A 21722-nucleotide genomic window follows, 5' to 3' on the forward strand; every position below is an offset into this window, starting at 1 on the left:
ATAGATAGATAGATAGATAGATAGATAGATAGATAGATAGATAGATAGATAGATAGATAGATAGATAGATTTCCTCTATCATTCTTTTACTGTAAATGTGCAGTTATCTGCAAACACATACAAAAAGTGTGAACATGAAAGGTGTTAAATAAATTCCACATGTTTGAGGAATCAGGAAATAATTTGCTTTATTTTTGATGAGATGTTATAACTAACACTGCCATCGAAATAGTATACAATGCATACATACGTCTTTGTTTATACTGTACCCCCATTACGAAGCCAAATTATTTCATTGTTTAAGCCACACACACAACATGCACACGCCACAGTCCAATAACTCTCAGCCCACAGCTGTTAGTGTGTATACTTGCTTTCAGATTCAGTTAACTCGACAGTAAGAGGCGGATTCAAATAGATATATACTTTCATGTAGGAAAAATAGGGAATGCAAGTTACGTATTTCATACTATTATATGTATTACATTTACAAAGCAATTAAATTATCACTTTGGGAGGGGGGGATCATGTAAACTCTGCATATCAATCAGAAGTAGACTTTTGGGTATTCCATCATTTTCTGGAACTTACTTATATCTCTAACGTTTTGGAACTACATACAGATTCCAACATCAGAGCAAAATAGGTACAACTTGAGTCACCTACTCAGTTGAGCTTGGCACATCTGGCTACTCCTAACAACATTCATCTGCAAATCGAACAGGAACTCGCTACAGACTGCAATGGTCTGAAATAGGGCGGAGGAAAACTATATTTCTTCTTGCTGTAACTTTCAGAACACTTCTGGAACATTCATTTTTATATTGTAATCAAATGCTTGTAATTTACGACAGGTTGAATATTCACCTATACCTTCTGAATGAAAACCAAATGTTGAACATAATCACAACTGATTCTCATCGATTGAGTGGTTACCATGCTTGCCATTAGACATCACAAGGAAACTATTAATAAGCACATGTCGAAACTTCCCCTCAAACTGCGCACCTACGAATAGTTAAATCTTCAAAGCAGACAGACAAATATAACAAACTTATCTGCCCATACTAACTACAAGATAACAAACTTAAAGCTTGATAAATTAAGGGTGGTTCACAATAAACCGGGAACGAAAACGAGAAAAGAAATAATGTTAAAATAAATGTATTTAAATGTGTGGATTCACAATTAACTATTGTGAACGTTCTCATTGCCGTTTCCGTTCCCGATTTATTGTGAACCAGCCTTTACTCTCTCCAAGTACATGCTGCTGTCATTTAATGCAAGATTCCATGTTAAGTTTTCGCGCCCTTCAGTTATGAGCTTGTCCCATTTTTTGGCCTAAGTGTCTGGCATCCCCGTAATTTTTGTTGGGATGCACATTAAGTCCTGATTTTAACCAAACTTAATTTCATAATGTAAGAATCAATAATTTATCTAACTGATGTTTATTCGTCCATCCCTGACCATGAAATGAGCGGGCTCGGGCTCAAATCCTGATTGTGACAAGTTACCTGGTTGAGGTTATTTGCAGGATCTTTCTTAACCTATTAAGAACAAATGATGGGTAACTTTCGGCGCTGGACTCTGGACTCATTTCACTGGCATTATCACCTTCATCTCACTCAGACACTAGATAACCATAGCAGTTGATAAAGAATCGTAAAATAACTAATTAAAAATTATGTTTTCTTCATAAATTAGTGTTGAAATTAATGTTTTGATTTGTATAAATGTTTGCAAATGTTTCATTTTGAAATCAGCAAACATGAATTAAGATAAGTGCAAAGTACTGTCAAGTGACGTAAATAAACAAACACTGTTTAAAGGCAATAGTGTTCTTTTTTTGTTGATTCTCTTGTTTCAATCTTACTTGTGGGGAGAGGACGGTATTTTTTTAACTTTTTTCCTATTTGGTGTAAAATATTAATTTTTTGTATGTAGAGAGCTCATAACTGTAGAAACTCAACCAAAAATAAATATTTTGAAAAAAAAAATATTTGGGGGCCCAGATTTGAAAAAATATATACCCAATGCAGGACTTTACTAAAATCGATATATCTAAACCATTTTTAAAGGTAAATTCATCCCGTTTTTTGCAATGTACTTGCAAAAGCATGCTCTACAAACTGTCTGTAATAGAATTTTGATATTAGTCCCTACGTTTGTAAAATAAACAATTAAAATTTAATAACACTTTTCTGAATTCCTTTCTTGCAAACAAACGGACGTAGTTTTAAAATGAAATCAATTAACAAAATTCTGTTACAGAGAAAAGTTTCCTAATAGTCTAAAGAATGTGTGTTCTAAATTTCATGCATGTATCTTTAATAGTTCAGAAATTATATCTATTTTTGTCTGCAATGTAGCAAAAAAAAAAATGAAGTTACCGTAAACAGATAAAAGGGGGAGAGCGATTTAAAAATCCATAGCGCAGGAAATTTAAAAATGGCGTCTCAACATCCGATGAGGGCACAAATACCCACGAAATGTTATGCAATGCATTCCACACATATATCAAAGAGTATTTTAAAGAAAAAAATATTTTCTTTAATTCAATTTACCGGAAACAACAATAAAAGGGGTCGAGTGATTTAAAAATCCATAACGCAGTAAATTAAAAAATGGCGTCTCAACATCTGATAAGGGCAGAAATACCCACAAAATATTATGCTATGCATTCCACACATATCACAGAGCATTTTAAAGAATTTTTTTTTTTTTAATTTACTCATTTTTCACCAAAAAATACCATCCTCTCCCCTTAATACATTTTTCGGTAACATCTAACTTCAATTTCCTTACAAAAAACGTAGTAAAAGAGTCACGTATTTTCTAAGACATTTACGACAGGCTTATTCAGTTAGTATAGGCAGTTGTTTTTTTTTTATTTGTCTATATGCTGTGGAAATCTAAGCCTCGTTTCTTTTCGAAGGAAAGTAAATCTGGGAGACTTACAGATTTACAGGACATAAAGAATTAAAATATAGGGCTCCATGCAAAATTTAATGACCATTTTGTCGCCAACATCAAAATTCAGCTCTGCTATAATTTTCTGATAACTTTTGTGAAGACAGGGAAGAAGAAGTTTCACAACTTGAGCTCCTATCCCATTACAGGGTTTTATTTAGTCATGGAAACTCCACAGCATTGTCACTCTTCTGTAGAACAGAACCATGAGCACACGAAGCAGGCATATGATTTGTATTTGTAAGCAGGGTTTGGAAGAATTAATTGTCAGTAGAGGCTATCATCCAATCACTGACGGTATTGAATATTACTTTGCAAGTACCACCCAGCTCAGAAATGAAATTACCCATATTACCAGATTAACAGAGTTCATAAAGCCCTTATTCAGCCACCAAAACAATCAATTATGCTATTAAGGAGGCTATACAGATTCTTTTGCTAGGATTAATGTGATTGGAGCATGATTTTGGGCACTGTCTAATTCTATTCTAAATTCGGAAAGGATTATTTGAGATACTTCAGTAAAAATGTTTTATTATTGGCATTTAATTACGTAAATCGTATCCATATCTAATTACTTAAATCCGATATAGTTGTATGTTCAACTATATAAGCAAGTTTTCAACCTGGTTGAATCTAAGATAAGGTTACCAGGTATTTTTCACAATTTCTGGGATATATTTATATTGACATATAAAAATTACTTTTAACATTTCTGTTAGCTTGCCATTCACTTATACTGTTTTTACACAATTTGTTTTGATAATCCATGTTGAATCTTTCGTACACTACTTTTAATGCTTGAACAATTAAATGCCGATCTTACTCGTGTTAATTATGTAAGCATGTGTGGCTTACAGCTGTTTTGGTGCTATTTGACACCATCCTCAGAGCCTTCTAGATCTCGGTGCTATCTCAACTTTGCTGCCAGGTAACAAATACAAGTGGGAATCAAACCCACACCCGAGTTCAACACCGGCAAGCCCTCAGCAAGCCAGTGGTTTTCTGTATAACCACTACAATCCTATACCAGTACTCAATTCGTTGGCAAGTCTTAAAATTTTTGTGAACTTGCTAATCTCCAATCTTGCCAATAAACTTAAAAATTCATGTGAACAATTTGTATTTAAAACTTTATCGAAGCACAGAAATTAACTGGAATTAATATGACAAATTATGAACAATGGCTGAGAGGGAACGACAGGGTAAAACATAATTCACAGACACATTGACCATCACAAATTTTGCCGAATCTGCCAGCAATCAAACAACAATCTTTGGTCGAGATTTCATTAACAATTCATCCAATATGAATGGCCGAAAGATGTGACTTTATATTTACAAGGAGTGGAATTATTGGGAAGTGATTACATATTTCTTTTACACATGTCTACCTCAATTTAGGCTCTGTAACAACATGGCTGTTTAACAGATGTTATTCTTTATCTATTCAACACACAAAATAATCAATTAAATTAGCCTTGTATGCAAAACCCAGGGAAGAACATAAATCACTGTGTGTTTTTATTTGTTGTTTTCATTTTTGGGGAAAGATGTCCTTACAAAAAATGAAAAACTACAACTCAACGTCGATTATTGCAACATTTGATAATAACAGTTTTTGTACACAATTATAAGGGTTCACACAGTTGTTACTCCCACAAGGCAGCAAATGTTACTCTTTAAACGAAACTAAATATCGCCATCATCTCTATATCTATCTTAAAAATAAAAACATTTCTATTCCTTATTCAAGAGTTGGAAATAGTATTTTTAGCGACATAAAAAATGTACAAAAGCTGTAATCGTTATTATTTCATTTTTTGGTTATGATACAATAAATCTATAGGCCTAGAGAAGCATATTATAAAAATTGACGAATTCATGTTTGCTCATTTTCTTAAGATACATTAGCTCTACTAACATGAGGAAGACTTCGCTCTTTTCCCCAAAAGCCTTCCTTGTTACTGAGTAGTGCAATTGCAATTTATGTTAACACACGCAATAATATTCCAGAGTTCTCTATACACATAAAGCGTATAAAAATATTTACAAGATCAGGTCACAATAAGGAACATAGAACTCTGAATGATTCAAATTTTATAAGTGAAAAATTTGGTACCGCTTGGATACTATGTTACGAGAGAAGTCAGGGAAACAAATTCTCGTTTCACATTTGTAATATTACGTATTCATAATGCAGTCCATTTCAAAAGTATCACATTAGTAGACTTTTACGTATGTTCAATGATGAATCATAAATACATATGACATCTCAACCTGGCTTTTATATTTGCTATATTCAGGGATGACAAACAAATGGCGAGAACTGAGCCAGAAGTCATGTGTACATATACGGAAATAAAATTTGGAACTCCCTTATTGTATAAGTTTTGCTTACAACACACTGCGCATGTACAGTAAACAAGAGTCCCTGTATATATGCTACTTGTGGATAGTCGTTGGTGTACAAGACTTGCTCCAAATTTTAATTCCGTATCTGTACAATTAATATAATAACCAAATGAAGCAGTTCACAGATACACAACTGTTTATGAAAGAAACATATTATCTTTCTCCAATATTTCATGAAATTATCATTCTGATCAAACCATTTTTTCACGAATTTTAAAAATAACCTTGCAGCTCATGAACAAAATCAGGTGTGGTGTTGTATAATGGGGGCTACTGGGTGGCTTAGTGGATAGAGCATCAGCACGTAGAGCTGAATGGAGAGAATTTTTCTCTGTTCCACTCATCTTTCATTATATGATGACGCAGAATATTTGCACGGAAATATCATATGTACTTCGGTACATCATAATAATATATGGCATGCGAAAAATAATCACTTACTGATTTAAAATGGTGTTTATTCCATCGGATCCCGGCCACATAGTCACTCATAACGAGTGCACCTCTGCACATATGTGGACATTGTCCCACTGTCATACATCTATGACGCAGTGCATGACAGTAGGCCACTAGAGGGAACCCAAGAGTTGGAACTTAAAACTGAGAGGATTCGATCCGGCATCGGGATGGGAATCCAGTGTGGCTTAATGGATAGAGCATCAGCACGTAGAGCTGGAAACCCGGGTTCAAATCCCAGTGCCAGAGAGAATTTTTCTCTGTTCCACTCATCTTTCATCATATGATGACGCAGAATATCTCCACAGAAATATCATATGTACTTCGGTACATCATAATAATATATGCCGGGTTTATAATCATCTCTTCTGTCTTCCTAGTATAATGTGGCCAAAGTGAGTGCTTGCAACTGGTTAAGGCTTCTGCACTCCACAAAATCAGATAATATAAATATAATGCGTTGCATGCAGTTTAACAATTAATTTTGAATTGTTTTAGAGATATACTTACAAACTTGATCTGATTCCACGTGTTTCTTTCAATGTATGGGTGTCAAACTTTTATTTGTGACCCCCTCTCCCACTACTTTAGGCCTACTGATACTTAACCTCATTCGAAAAAAATACAAATAACGATAATTTTACTCAAAACGTTGGATACCACCCAAAGAACGACCGAAATAGAAGTGTATGGTGCAACAATGACACTAAAAGACGAGACTTTGAAATGGCCTCATTTTAGGATTACAAGAGATAATGCCAAATGCTGAATGGTTACACTGTTTTTTTTTTTGCATCATAATTATTGCCTCTGAAATGGGTTGCGTTTTAAAATCAGTCATTAAAGAGGTAAATTTCATCAATGGAGAAGTGTTGCAAACTCGTATTTTTAGCAAAATTTGTGAAGACATGGATTCGTTGTATGAAAATTTTCTTTATCACGGAGATAAGAGGTACATTTGAAAAGTTCGTGGTCTGACACATAGATGGCATTGAAAACGTGTCAACAATGCCGCCAATGTTAGAAGTCATTTTATATTAGTTCAAACACGAAAAATCATAATTTTCTGTTTACTATATTTTGTGCAGTTTAATTTTGAAGTTAGTGCGCCAAAAATATTGACAAAAATGGAAAATATTCAACTTCGTGCTGTCATTAAATATTTCGTAAAAAAAAAAAAAGAGAACGAGTCCAATAGAAATTAAAGCAGACATGGATGCTGCACTGGGGGAATCTGCTCCAGCGTTTTCAATTGCGAAAAAATGGACGACACTATTTAAACATAGTCGAGCGAGTGTGGAAGATGATCCCTGCAATGGATGTCCAGTAAAAGCAACAAGTGAAGAATTCGTAGAAAAAATTCACGATATAGTGTTCAATGACCTTTGACTAAAAGAGCGGGAAATTAGCGAAGTTATGCATATCTCAACTGAACGTGTGCACCACTTTAGTCAATGTCTTGGGCATGTCCAGAGTCTCTGCATTTGTTAACACTGGAACAAAAGCACTACGATGTCAAATTTCGAGGGATTATCAGGCTCGATTCGAGAAAAATATGCCCGATTTTTTGGTGGTTTGTGACCACTGATGAAACCTAGATCCGCTACTACATATCAAAGACAAAACAGCAGTTGAAACAATGGAAGCACAGTGATTCTCCACCTCCAAAGAAAGCAAAAGCTGTTCAATTGGCTGTGAAAATCATGGCGTACATGTTCTGGAATTCTAAGGGATAATCATGATTGACTATCTAGCAAAGGGGAGAACAACAACTGGAGAATATAATTCAAATATCCTGCAGCAACTGAAAGGGAAAATTCGCGAGAAGAGGCCGGGTATGGCCAAAATGACGAGAATGCACCTGCTCACATGTCTGCAATCACAATTACACTATGGTTCGAATTGTTGCCATCCTCCCCTCTCCCTGCTACCCACCAGATCTCGTACCTTCAGATTACTTCTTTTCCCAAAGCTCAAAACTCACTTGGCTGGAAAGAAATTTTGGTCAAATGAAGAGATTATCACAGCAACAGAAGGGTTTTTTTACAGATCTCGAAGAATCTGTGTACAAGGAGGGTATAGCAGCATTGGAACACTGGTGGACCAAGTGTATGAATCTCAGGGGGGATTATATTATGTTGAGAAATAAAGATTGTTTCAAAATAATCTTAGTTTAATTTCTGTGTCAGCCTATGAGATTTTCAAACAAGATACTTTTCGCGAGGTAACAGTTAAAAAGAGTTCTCCAGTTAAGAGGAGAGCTTTAAATGTACTGTACCTGCAAGATGAGAACTCAGAATATGCAAGCTTATTTTCCAATTCTATTTGCTGATATTTTCGATACTTACACACTTTGAATAGTAGGTTGCAAGACCAAAGTGAACATAGTAACAGCCAAGAATAAAATCAATGGAATTATAAGAATCTTGATTTCTGGCGGACATCACTTGAGAAAAAGAAATTTGATTCATTCAGTGTATTAAAGAACTGAACAAAGTCTATGTATGATACGTACTGAGTTTGATTTTGCAGAGATGTAATGAAATCTGCACAATTTTGAACACCAGTTTTTTTCAGTATTTTCCAGAAGAAACTCAATACAATTTCGACAGATACTGAATTCGTCTTTAGTTGTGTCCAACTGGCTGAAATTCCAAAAAAAATATAAACGAAAAACTCACTGAAATACATACCTATAATGGAATATTTATAAGATTTTTTTTTTTCGCAGAGCATAGACCAGTTTTAGATCAAAAGAATTAAAACTACCTCGAGCTTGCAAAAGAAGCCCTTAAATTTTTGGTAACATTTGCAATCTCGTATTTGTGCAAAATAAGTTCCTTGTCTCTGATTGCCATCAAAACAAAAGCGAGAAACCTCCATGAACTTGAAATGATATCACTGTGTGTGTATCAAATACAGAGTCCAGATTTGAGCAGCTACTTTCTGAAAAACAGACAAATTTATTACATTAATATATTTTACTTTATTTTAACTTTTATGTTCAATGTTATGTTTCTAACTATAAAATAAATTTATGTTAATAAGGCGTATGTGTTTTATTTTGTAAATCATCTCGTCATCCTTCTCAGCTTTTCACACAACTTCCCAGGGGGTCGCAACCCACACTTTGGGAACCATGTAGTTAATGCAATATTCATACTAAACACGAAATTCACTACAAAAAAAAAATCATTTCCTCTGAAGGCAAATTCAAACAAGCTATAGAACTTGATACAAGAAAATATTGTAGAAAGTAAATCCGTATTCTTTTTTACTTGTTGGTTGTGTTTTAAGTTCTCATCATAATAGGCATGGCTTAATAATGTTAACAACAGTTACACAACTGATGGTATTTATTCCAAAATACTATTAAAATGTTTAATATTTTCATGTACTTTTATTAACACATAAAAATGCTGACGTTCTTTTACTGCCACATGAATTACACTTACCAGAAGTAGCCATGAAAAACAAAACATATTAGTCCTAACTGCACAACCACACATCCATATCCTTTCTATTGAACTTCCTATTGTAAGTAGGCCTAACATTATGTCCCATTTGGTTTTCTGTGCTAATTTTGTCTTCAGTAAGTCTACCCAATTGTTTATTTTCAGTTTTTATTGTAAATTTCTACAGGCAGGAAGACTCAATCTGAATTCATGTTAGTAGATAAATACATGGATACAAATAGTCATGCCACTTCAAAGAGTTAAGTTCATACTGTGCTAATATTTCAACAGCATGTACAATGATAAGTAGCAATGCTACATCATTCACAACTTACATATGCGCCCAACATGTTTTTCGCAGCTTTCACTGGCACTACATGATTTTAGCACATTGGTAAAGGCCTAATTACAACAATAACGATCATTTTCCATGTTGGTAGAGTAACCAAAAGAAGTAAAATAATGCATTTTAAATGAGAGAGAGAGAAATGTTATTTATTTAACAAAATAATCAGTGTTTTATAGTTCACCTGCACATGAAGAGAAACTTCCACTGTTTGGAGGAGAAATTTGTTTTAGCATCTCATACATATGTAGAAGTAGGACATATCTGTTGTTTTGAAGTAACAGCCCTGAATGTGATATTGGACACCAAATAAACTGCAGACCAAGAGTTCCAGATCAGAACTATATGTCGAAGTGACAAAAGTAAATGTCTATTTTTTTTTACCATACTCTCCATGCACAGTTCTGTTTAAAAATTGCTTTTGTTCTGTTGATATATGCCGCAGAATGCAACAATGCAGTTAAGTGACAAACACTCAGAAAGGAAAGAAAATCTTTAAACATGACATGACATGGGTGCACATTGCATCTCTATACTTACTTACTTGCTGGCTTTTAAGAAACCCAGAGGTTCATTGCTGCCCTCACATAAGCCCGCCAGTGGTCCCTATCCTAAGCAAGATTAATCCAGTCTCTACCATCATATCCCACCTCCCTCAAATCCATTTTAATATTATCCTCCCATCTACGTCTAGGTCTCCCCAAATGTCTTTTTCCCTCTGGCCTCCCAACTAACACTCTATATGCATTTTTGGATTCGCCCATACGTGCTACATGCCCTGCCCTTCTTAAACGTCTGGATTTAATGTTCCTAATTATGTCAGGTGAAGAATACAATGCGTGCAGCTCTGCGTTGTGTAACTTTCTCCATTCTCCTGTACCTTCATCCCTCTTAGCCCCAAATATTTTCCTAAGAACCTTATTCTCAAACACCCTTAATCTCTGTTCCTCTCTCAAAGTGAGAGTCCAAGTTCCACAGCCATACAGAACAACCGATAATATAACTGTTTTATAAATTCTAACTTTCAGATTTTTTGACAGCATACTAGATGACAAAAGCTTCTCAACCGAATAATAACAGGCATTTCCCATATTTACATTGCATCTCTATGCACGTAAAAAATGAAACACAATAAATGGAGACCATTACCCATACAATCTAGATACGTCACCTTTAATTACTTCCATTTGCTTTAATGAAGAATCAGATGCAAGATTACTGCTTGAAGACTAACAAATATCATCATCATGTTGTGTTTTACTGCCTGGAGAATGATTTTGCCATAAGATTATTTTTGAATTCTTGAAAATTTAGCAAAATGGGCAGAATGCGACTGTGATATTTGGGAGAGACAGAGAAAGATATATTGTTTCTCTCATTATTACTTTCCTACGTACTGCTTCTTTCATGGAAATATTATCCTTGTAAGTTGTGGTATGTCCTCGCATATTAATGATAGGATGTAAAATTCTTTCAAAAATCGCTCTTTGATCGCAAAATTATTAAAATGGTTATTAATAAATAGTTGTTTTGTAAGGACTAATGCATAGTATGCATACTGTACTAATAAACGTTATGTCTTTTCCATACACAAACACGACAATTACAAGGGGAGATGTTAAAAGGGAAAGAAATAAAAAAGAAATGCGTGTTTTGGAACTGTGCAAGTTCCATGTCTGTTGGCCACTTGTCTCACAGCAGAGAAAGTCATACCACTAAAGGGGAAAAGCTGAAAAGAGAGAGTAGCATAAGAAGGCAAAATTACTAAATGCTAATCTATAAAGCATGGTTTCCTCATTCACAAGGCTAGGTTGAACCTTGTTCATCCACTGGCAGCATCATGATTCTCTCAGTCACTGGAAACTGAACCCGAGACTTTAGTGTGTTCCAACCTCTGCACGTGCACCTTTTGAATTTAAGATTGACTGGAATCTATGAAGTTCGGAGTTTTACCAAGAAAAATATTTTCATAGAGTTATACTGTCCATTTTGAATCTTGCGTACACTACTTTTAACACTTGAATATAATGAATTGATTAACTAGTGGACTTACTCGTGTTAATTATGTAAGATTTGTCCGGCTTACAGCTGTTTCAGTATTTCACGTACCATCCTCAGAGCCTACTAGATCATGGCGTCATCTCGAACTTCTCTGCCTGTTATTTGGGTGTGTTTGATTGTTGAAAGGTGTTGAAGAGTGGAGTCAAATAGTGTGTGTGTACTGAAATTGATCTGTGTGTTGAGAATTTGATCTGGGTGTGTTTTAGTGTGTTTGTATATTTCGTATTGTTCTAATGTGTTGAGTTTTTGGTTCTTGGGTTGTATGTGTAGGATTTCCATGTCCGTATTTATGTTATTGTATGTATGGTTAGCATTGGTTATGTGATCGGCGTATGTAGATGTATTGTGTCCTCTGGTTATTGCTTTAATGTGTTCTTACAAATCTTACATAATTAACACTAGTAAGTTCACTAGTTAATCAATTAGTTATATTGTACGTTATTTACCCATTTCTCGCCTGATATATTATTGCTAATGCAACGAGCAACTCTGAAAGGAAAGAAACAAACAGAAAGAAATGAAGAACAGAAGAAAAATAAAAAGAAAGCAAGAAATTAAAAAAATACAGGGAAGAAAAAGGCGAAACAAAGATTAAAGTTGAAAGAAAAGGAGGGATTTAACTTATGGATCTTGGACAGTGTTTCTCATAATGTTCTCTCTCATACCAGTAATGTATTTTAGACAAGTACAGTACACATTGGAATAAATAAAAAGGTAAACTATTAATAATGTAGAACAAAGTTATGCTTCATACAAGGAAAGTTACTGAAAGTTGGATATATTCACATCACGGAAGCATGTGAAAGGACAGAGCTGAAGAATAGCTAAGATGTACAGATTTTGGAATGTATGGACACTGGGAAACTACCAAAACTGCAAGAGGAATCAAAGAGAGAGCTTTCTCAAGAAACTGTTCATGTAATTTCAAAAAAATTCTATATGATACAACTTTTAAGGGACAAACACTACATCTACAAGGGAATCATGCTACAGAATGTACATTCTTAGAAACAATTTCTTTATATATATCAAACCACTTCTTCCGACAAGAACTGTGTCTTTATAAACGCCTTGGAAAAGAGGGCTATTCAACTGACAATTCATTTGATCATGGAATTTTCTAAACAGAAAAAATAATTTTATAATATATATATCCTGCTTTCATAAAGAACATTCATGTAATAGAAAAAAATTCAGAATATCAAACAACAGGCTGACATTCGAGAACGTGCTAGTATGCATCTGACTAAACACACCACAAAATAAAAGTTCCAGTACCGACAACAGCATCGTTCTGGAATAGATTCACTATCAATCACAGCAGTATTTTATATATAGACGTTTAAACGCGAAAAACTTTATTGTGTGGGTCATTACTTTAAATCTGGCATAACCAATTCCATTAACTACTATTTTACATATACCTTAGCAATAGAATTTACGCTTATCACCATTTTTTCATGTGATGGAAATATTTTGTGCTTGACATTTACTGTGCAAATCAATTTGTGCTTTATTTTTAGATCTGGACTGGACTGTACTAATAAAAAATTTCCCTTTTACATCAGCACTACATTCAATTAATAAAATAGTTTGCCCTTTTACTTAACAGTATCGTAGTTTATTAATATTTTAATTAAATAATGTATATAAAATTATTAATTTAAAATGCAAAATTATAAGGAAAAATTATGTTTACATATGATATACATGTTCCCACGGCATCTGTTGTAATAAGTATAAAAATTCTCTGGTTGAGAGAAGTGAACCAATGCCAGGAAAATAATATTGTTACAGACAAAATAAAAAATTATTTTACAGACCTAACAAAATAAAGAGAGATCATTAGAGTTTCAATTTATGGAATCACGTAATATGTACTTAGTCTTATGAGATATAGGTTGTGGCTTGTAGGTTTGTAATATTTTTTTTGTAACACAACTCTTCAAAAGAAAAATTTATATATTCCCCATTCACTGTAAGTGCCTTAACATTGCCAGAACATTAGTTACAAGAATGTATTTATTATCTCAATAAATATATTCGGTAAAAGAATAGAATCCAGGTAATGACGTAATAAATTCTTAAGATTTTTTTTTTTTTTTTTTTTTGCTGTGAATGATGGCATTCCATTCCAAAATTATGCTCTCATAAAACATCGAAATATATTGAAATATATTTATATACCTATTATTGCAACAAGAATTGGATGTACGTAAATAATAACTTATATAATAGATCGACCTACAAGTTAGAAATTTCATGTTGTACTTCCAATTCTACAGGTAAAATTTTGTACTAAATACAATAATTTAACAAATTCCACACACCAGTAAAATATTTCTGTACTTATATACACTCCATAAAGAAAAACACGAAACCGGATGAGTTATTTTTCAGTCTAACTTCGTTTGAAATGTTTAATCCAACTGATTGCAATAGTTTTCAATCTGCCCAATTAATATTACAGTAATCTAAGTTACAAGAGAAGGACAACTGTTTATATATATTCTTTTAAGTGTATACTTACAAGCAACATTTTCTTCAATTACAAATTGAAAACAAACCAAAATAAAATTTAGAATTAAAGAATTTCCTTTAATTCTTAAAGTAACAACTGATGACCAGAACAGTGCTGTCAGTTTCTGTATAATAGATTTGCGCCAAACTAAAAATCCTGTCTGATATAGTGATATATATTTTCTAACATAGGAAATCTTTCAATTATTACAAGATTAAAAACAAACGAAATAAAACCTCACAGTGAAATTAGATAGATAACCATTACAGTGCATGACAAAGCAAATTATATAACCACTAAGAGAATATTCTTAAAGTTAAATGTCAGAAAACATATTATTTTTATTTTGAGTCAACTGAAATGTCGATGACTCTCTCTCCTTTCACACACATACGCACGCACACACACATGCACGCACGTACACACACACGGGCACGCACACATGTATTTTTTGCTAAGATAAAAAAAAAGATATCCTCGTGGGGGAAAAGAAAAAAAACTGACAGCACTGCACTCTGTGGGAAAAACTAAAACAGCGGAACTATTGATAGGTCCACATAGTTTCTACTCCATACAACTGCATGGTACCACATGCATAGTAAACAGTGTCACCAACCCTCTACAAATAAGCTCCCTAAAGAATTACTCGTTTCAATGGGCATGCTTATGGACTATATTATTATCGGCATTAATACCAATGCAATGTTTAAAATCTCCACCAGAGTTTATCTGTGTGTATGTTTTAAAAAGATTAGATAGGTTAGTGCTTCTAATAAAGCATGTAGAATTGGCACTGCAACAGTATATGGTACCTACTATCTAGCAGTAATCAGAAAACTATGTGAACCTATGCAGTGTGCTTACTGCTACTGAGACTGAAGTTTATGCTACCATTATTCAATTTTAAGGAGACAATCTTTAGGCTCAGTTGTTAATAGAGAGTAATGGTAAGTTACATTACACGAAGCTTTGTTACGTATTTGATAATGTGCTTGTATATTTTCCATTTCAAATTCAGAACACTTTTCTTCACTTAAATTCTCAGAGTTTCCAAAATAAATAGAGTGAAAAATTACAAATTAACAATTTTAAATGTTCAATTTACGATGAAGAATCCGTATATAAGCTGGTTTATGCTGTCTTTGCAAGCCTTAAACACTCATATTTCTCATACGAAGGAATAGTTTTACAATCTGCACTGCTATATCAATTGAACACATCCAACCTGATTCCTACACTTATATTTGCAGAACTCCAACAAGGGACAGATAGCCCAGTACACACGGCTACCAACAGAATAATCACAGTTAAGACAGCAGTGTTTACCAACAGCACCAGGTTTAGGTACACTGCGAAGCTGAAAGCAAGTATAACCCTTATGGAATCTAGCCCCAACCCCTTTCGACAAACGAGGCTTACATTGCAACAAATTTAACCTCAAATTGAATACAGTTTTCTCTTGTAGTGGAAATGGCTTTCAGCTCTGTACAGAATCACTACTTCTATTTATAGCGTACCGTATTATATAACAAAGTTCAGCAGAAAGCACGATTCACGAATCACTAGGTCACACAAGTGGTATACGTTCCATATATACTGTACTCTGCTATTATCACCACAAGGAACAGCTTGTTTTAGCAGACAGGTTCCAACAAAGTTTACAGATATAAGAAAAAATAATATACCTACATTATACAATACATTATCAATATTATTATATAAATTCCCTGGAAATACTGTGACGAGAAGTCCTGGCACTGTACAATGGAAGTAAATACAATATGGGAGAGTAGTACTCTCTAACTAGAATCCAACACATAACATGCCATGCTGCATGACAGGAGTCCATTTTGATGACTGCATCTGAAACTGTCTGCATTCAGGAATAAGACAGCAGTTTTCTGAGCATCTTTTTCTGTTATTCATAATTTCATTCCTTTGAATGTATACTGGATCTCTCTTAATTTGTAAATCAGGAGAGAACTTACTTACTGGGGACCATAAAAGTGACTATTCCAACCGATTGATCCTAATATTTCTTCCTTTTTCTTTCCTTACAAGAAGATCCTTTGAAACCTTGTGTCTTATAGACATATTTCAAGCAATGGAAATACGAGTAGTGTCCAGAAACTAAGTTGTAATTGTTTATAAATGAATGGAATGGCAATATTTTTAATATTACGTTATTAGAACAAGGCAACAAATACTATCAAATTACTACTCCATATTTTCGGCCTCTGCATTCAGACACTGTCATATCATAGCAGAAGTTCTTGTATTTCTCATTGAGTACTCTACTGATATTGTTTCAACCCAATCCTACATGGCTGTTTTGATAATAATCAATACAGTATTATTAAACAATGAACTGACGAATTCTATCGAATGTGGAATAAATTAAACTAATCCTGAAAGAAAATTGCTCATTTAGATAAATTATGGTAATTTCTTATTGAGAAATTTTTCATTAGATACAAGACTTTCCACAAATTTATATATCATATTGTAGTAACACTGTCCCGTGAAAATACATAGCAAAATGCTAATCTTCACTGTTAAGCAATCAAATGAATAATTAAAGAGATATTATGGGTACAAAAAAAGAGTCATAGGAAAGTCGTTAGAAACGTAGAACAATATATCTTTCATCATTATTTCACATAAAAGTGATTTACATCAATCCAGTTTTTAAATACAGTGACACTAAAAGCAGCAACATGCATTTAGAAAACATACGGATCCCAAGCTGAAGAGCGTCATTTATTTACATCACACAAAAAATACACTGTAAAATATTTGGTAAGCTAAAAATCTGCATCTAACAGAGAAAAAGGAGAAAGTCACTGGATACAACACATCAACTGATAGTGATCAACAGTGTGATGATATTAAGGAGAAAAATGTGAAGGAATGGGTCAAAACACAGACAGTAGACTAGTTTGGTAAGGAGAGAGAAAAAACTTGTGAACCTAGACAACAGATATCTTAATAGAAGGTAGTGAACGTGAGGAGAAGTAGCTAATAGCAAATGTAATATAACTAGAGTTGTCTGACAACTCTTTAGATTTTCTTATCCTATCTTGCAACGTATTCACTGAATGTTCCTTTCGGAATAGTGATTAATAAAAAAAATAGTGCAGCAGTGATTAATAAAAAATACTCCAGTAATAAAATAACAATGAAAACGTTTTTTTTATTCATAACCATTCGGAACTTACTTTCTAGACGCGTCTCGCAATCCAAAAGAAATCTTCTTCTGGACAGAAAATAAAAATTTTGAATCTTTTAAATCTTATTTCATTTTTTGAGGGGGAGGGGTGGCAGCAGTACCACCTAAACTTCAAACTATAATCACAAGCTTTCAAGTCTGTACATGCAACTGCATCGTAATCATAAACTATGATTTAACATTTTATCGATGCACAAAATGGACCCATCTCACACAGAGCACCATATGCTGGCATCTTGCACACCAAGCACTTTGCAATTTTTTGCACAACTGGCACCATTATATTACAAATTGAATCCTTGCCAACAAGGAAAAGACTTCTTTCTTTACATTTATAATAGGCTAGCAAATTCAATGGAAAACTGTTATCTCAGAGTCTTTGTTCTTACAACGTGCGACTTCCCCGCAGGCCAGCAGCAGGCAAGGCGTTCGTCTGACAAGATCCGAGGCTAGGGTTGTATGAGGAATAAAAACATACATACATATGCGATACCCAACGCTCATACTTTTGGTGTATCATCTGCCCCATGATTACTACAGAATGGAACCAGGCAGACAATGACCTGATGCATACCAGGTAACTACAGTCCTAGTAATATATCACCACACAACAAATTTTTCGCTCTGATTACGCAGAATGAGCTCAAGTCACAAATTTGCTCATGTGGCATTTAATGTTTCACCAAAGTAAACTTCGAATCACGTCTCTCCATGTACAGTTTTTATACTTGTCATTCTATTGGCCTATACGATAAAATGTGTCATTTATGCTGATCAGGCTACTCACTTACGAAAGTTTTTATTATTATATTATTATTATTTTTTATTATCATCATTATTATTACAACAGATATATAATCTCTTATCCGAAAAGCTTCTATATAACAATGGTGTCATAAACCAATTTATAGCAAATTAGGGATAACTTCTGACGAAAAGTAAAATGGATACCTGCATATCAGAAGTCATGCTTGGCATATGCTGATTGTGTCTCAGTGTTCCCATCAACCATAATACACGAAGTCATGTAAGATTGACCTTAACTTCATTTTTACTGAAGATGTACACAATGTAAGTGGAAAATTCTTCCACAGAATATCAGTGGTAACCCTGCTACAAGAAATGTTTCCATGTCTATGCGCTGTTACTGGTGGCATCCGACTTCATCACTCTGAATTCAGAACAATGCTGTATCATGAAATTCTTAGCTGAAGAGAAAGTGGAACCAGCAGAAATTGTTTTGTAGGTCACATTCAATTTACATGGTCAGTAAGTAAGTTTTAAGAAGCCATTTACAACAGACCTGAGCAACAGTTACACATAATAATGTTATTGCATACAACGCCAATCCACAATGGTGACATTGGACTGAAAAATACTCATTCTCCTTACAGTTTCTAGGCAAAAACATTGACAGTGTTTTGAAAGAGAACAGAATTCCAATGAAATGGACATTATCAAAACTACCATATTTACTTGCATTAAGAACCCCCGCCTCTTTTTTCTTTTTCAGATTTTCAATGACAAAAAAAAAAAAAAATTGAGGAGGGTCCTATATGCACATAATTAGTAGAAAATCAAAACAAAATTAATTTATCATCAGAGTAAAGAAACAATTACAGATCATAACTCCTATATCACCAGCAAAAGGAAGACAGAGAGTCACTGGCTATAGATGAGGCTTAGGAATGAGAGAATGAGTGCACAAAATTGTTTAACTTACTGCCTACAGAGTAATGGTAATCTTTCGTCTAATATACAAGGCTATTTATATAATGAAGACTGGAAGTAAATAAGGGTCTAAGTGCCATTTTCGTAAAAGTTTGGTTTTTAATGGAATAGCAATTTATGTACTTAGCCATACAACATAAATAAAAATCAACCTTCAGACTCATTCCTTTATAGTTTTATTAGGCACTCTTATATGGTGGAATGTGTATATTAAAGACTAATTTTTTTCGGAAGCTTGAAAATGGCATTAAGAGCCTTATTTACTTCAAGTCTTCATATATATATATATATATATATATATATATATATATTTCACTCTTAAGATATTAGAGGGGAGGGCCTAATTTGCAAGTGAATATGGTATATTTCGGAAAGAAAGTGAAAACTGAATAGAAACTGTAGTAACATTTACTTTTCCGAATATTTTATAAGGCCAATTCCTTGATATTGTTTCTTTTATTGTCTCTTTTATGCAACTAAAATGTTTTCACATATATCTTTCCCCCTCTCCCCAGTCCATTAAATTAATGATAAGGTTTCACCGCACAGAGAAAAATAAATAACCTAAATCAGCAACCAGAAAATAACATAATGAAACAAAAGTTGCAAACTAAAAGGAAACTGCAACAAGAGGAGAACCAAATTATTATAGACTGTTCTGAAAGTTATGGAAATGGAACAGGCTGTGAGACATGCCTATTTCTTGCTGAAAATAATGACGACAATGAAGAACTGAAGTTCAGGTCAATCTTGAACAAATCTTATGTATATCCAGGTATTGAGCTTATCCAACCCATTTTCATATTTCAAGTTTCTTAAAAATATGACAGTAATTGCTCAAGGAATACTATTTACAGTTATTTTCGTGAAGCTTCTACCCACTAATCCTCCTGACTACTAATCCGAAATCTGGAAAAAAAAAAAATTTCTAATTCCGAAACATATCTGGTCCCAAGGTTTTCGGATATGAGGTTATGTACCTATATTATTTTTGATGTTGTTGCTATTATCTGAAAAAAAGAAAACCTTTTCTGTACAGTGTAATGGTATTCAACGTATCAGATAAAAGCAACTGAGAATGGAACTATCTTGATTTTGGGAATCATTAAGTTAGTATATATTAAAAAAAACATATGTAAACAACGCTCGTTTATATTCAATGCAAATATTGTGTTATATGTACACTCCACTAGTGCGATAGTCAATGGATTGCACAGAATGTTGGGAAACTGCTTTGTATTTCAATCTCTATCACACACTTGAATCCTAATAGCCTCAAAAATATTCCAACACATAAATCAATTCTCCAATCAACTTTTTTTTTTTAATTCCTGCCGTTAAATTGTGTATTGTCTTTAGAAATCTATGACTTAATTTAATCCTTCAGAAATCGACCTAGAGAATTATCACATCTGTGCAAAAGGGAATATAGTAAAGCTTTACAGAGAGAGACAAGCATCTTGTGTAAGTCAACCAAAAAGCTTCGGCGATACTGTCCCTAACAGAATGCTATTAAATACTTTTTTCTCTATTTGCGAAAAACACTATTGTAAAATGATGATCCAGTCAGTGAAGTTAGAATTTAAAGTTTCAATTAATAGAAACATCTTTGAAGCTATCTTAATTATGTATTTAGGCTTAAAAGTTTTGATGTCTAATTCCATACGTTTCTATATCTGACTTTTAATACCTCTGGGGAGCTGAATCAAATTCAAGTGTGTGCACTCGCTTGTTACTGGCACTCGGCCTCCTGGGACTGCTCATCGGTGTGGTGCGAGTGTCCACTGTTGGTGCGCTGATGTCACGCACTCGTCTCCTGTTCACCCCACCCCTCACTATCATATTCACTCTCAGACGCTGAATCCGAATCTGAAAACTCAACTGCCACTCGACGAGCCAAGATGGAAGCGACGTCATGCAGTGCGTTCACTCGTTCCACTTCCTTCTGTTCGTTCTTCTCGACCTTTCTTAGCTTGATACCTGCAAAGCATGACATAGTCAATGTAATTTTTGCTCTGTTACTTTAGTGACTGAAGAGTAAAGGCTGGTTCACAATAAACCGGGAACGAGAACCAGAATAAAAACGAGAAGCAGAGGACGTGAATATGAAAATTTTTTTATTCACAATAAACCGAGAACATAGACGACTATGCATATCGATATGTATGTCAATAACGATATGTAAAGTCGATATTACGCATTCTGATGTTATTTGTGTTATAACTGACCAATGGCTTTCTCTCATGAGTACAAGGCAGCCAACATAAACACAGGTTAACCAACTTCGAAATTTCAACTCAAACATTTCATTAGGTACGGTAGTATAAATATGCCCATGCATCTTTATTAACAACACCTATTTTAAGTCTACCATAACGTAAAATAATTAGAGAAGAAACATTTGTAATAGAACAAAAATGAACACAACAGTAGTTATTGAATTGAAGCATGAATATGTACTGTGTAATACAACCAATACAGTAATAAAATATGATTCGCTTCCGATCGGTGTTGAAAGATACAGCTATTGAAAGACAC

At 33.9% G+C, this 21722-nt stretch overlaps 1 protein-coding gene across 3 annotated transcripts in view; it reads right to left on the bottom strand.

Annotated features, from left to right (window-relative positions):
- Positions 1-12601: 12601 nt before the first annotated feature.
- The window catches only part of SCAR (wiskott-Aldrich syndrome protein family member 3 SCAR), a 192727-nt gene continuing 183606 nt past the window's right edge, over positions 12602-21722 (bottom strand). For all 3 annotated transcript variants that reach the window (XM_069844021.1, XM_069844019.1, XM_069844020.1), the window contains one exon: positions 12602-21164. In XM_069844021.1, coding sequence (XP_069700122.1) covers positions 20986-21164 — 179 coding nt within the window. In that variant the 3' untranslated portion in view covers positions 12602-20985. The remainder of the gene's footprint in view (positions 21165-21722) is intronic.

Source organism: Periplaneta americana, chromosome 13 (assembly GCF_040183065.1).
Source record: "Periplaneta americana isolate PAMFEO1 chromosome 13, P.americana_PAMFEO1_priV1, whole genome shotgun sequence".
NCBI classification, from domain to species: Eukaryota; Metazoa; Arthropoda; class Insecta; order Blattodea; family Blattidae; genus Periplaneta; species Periplaneta americana.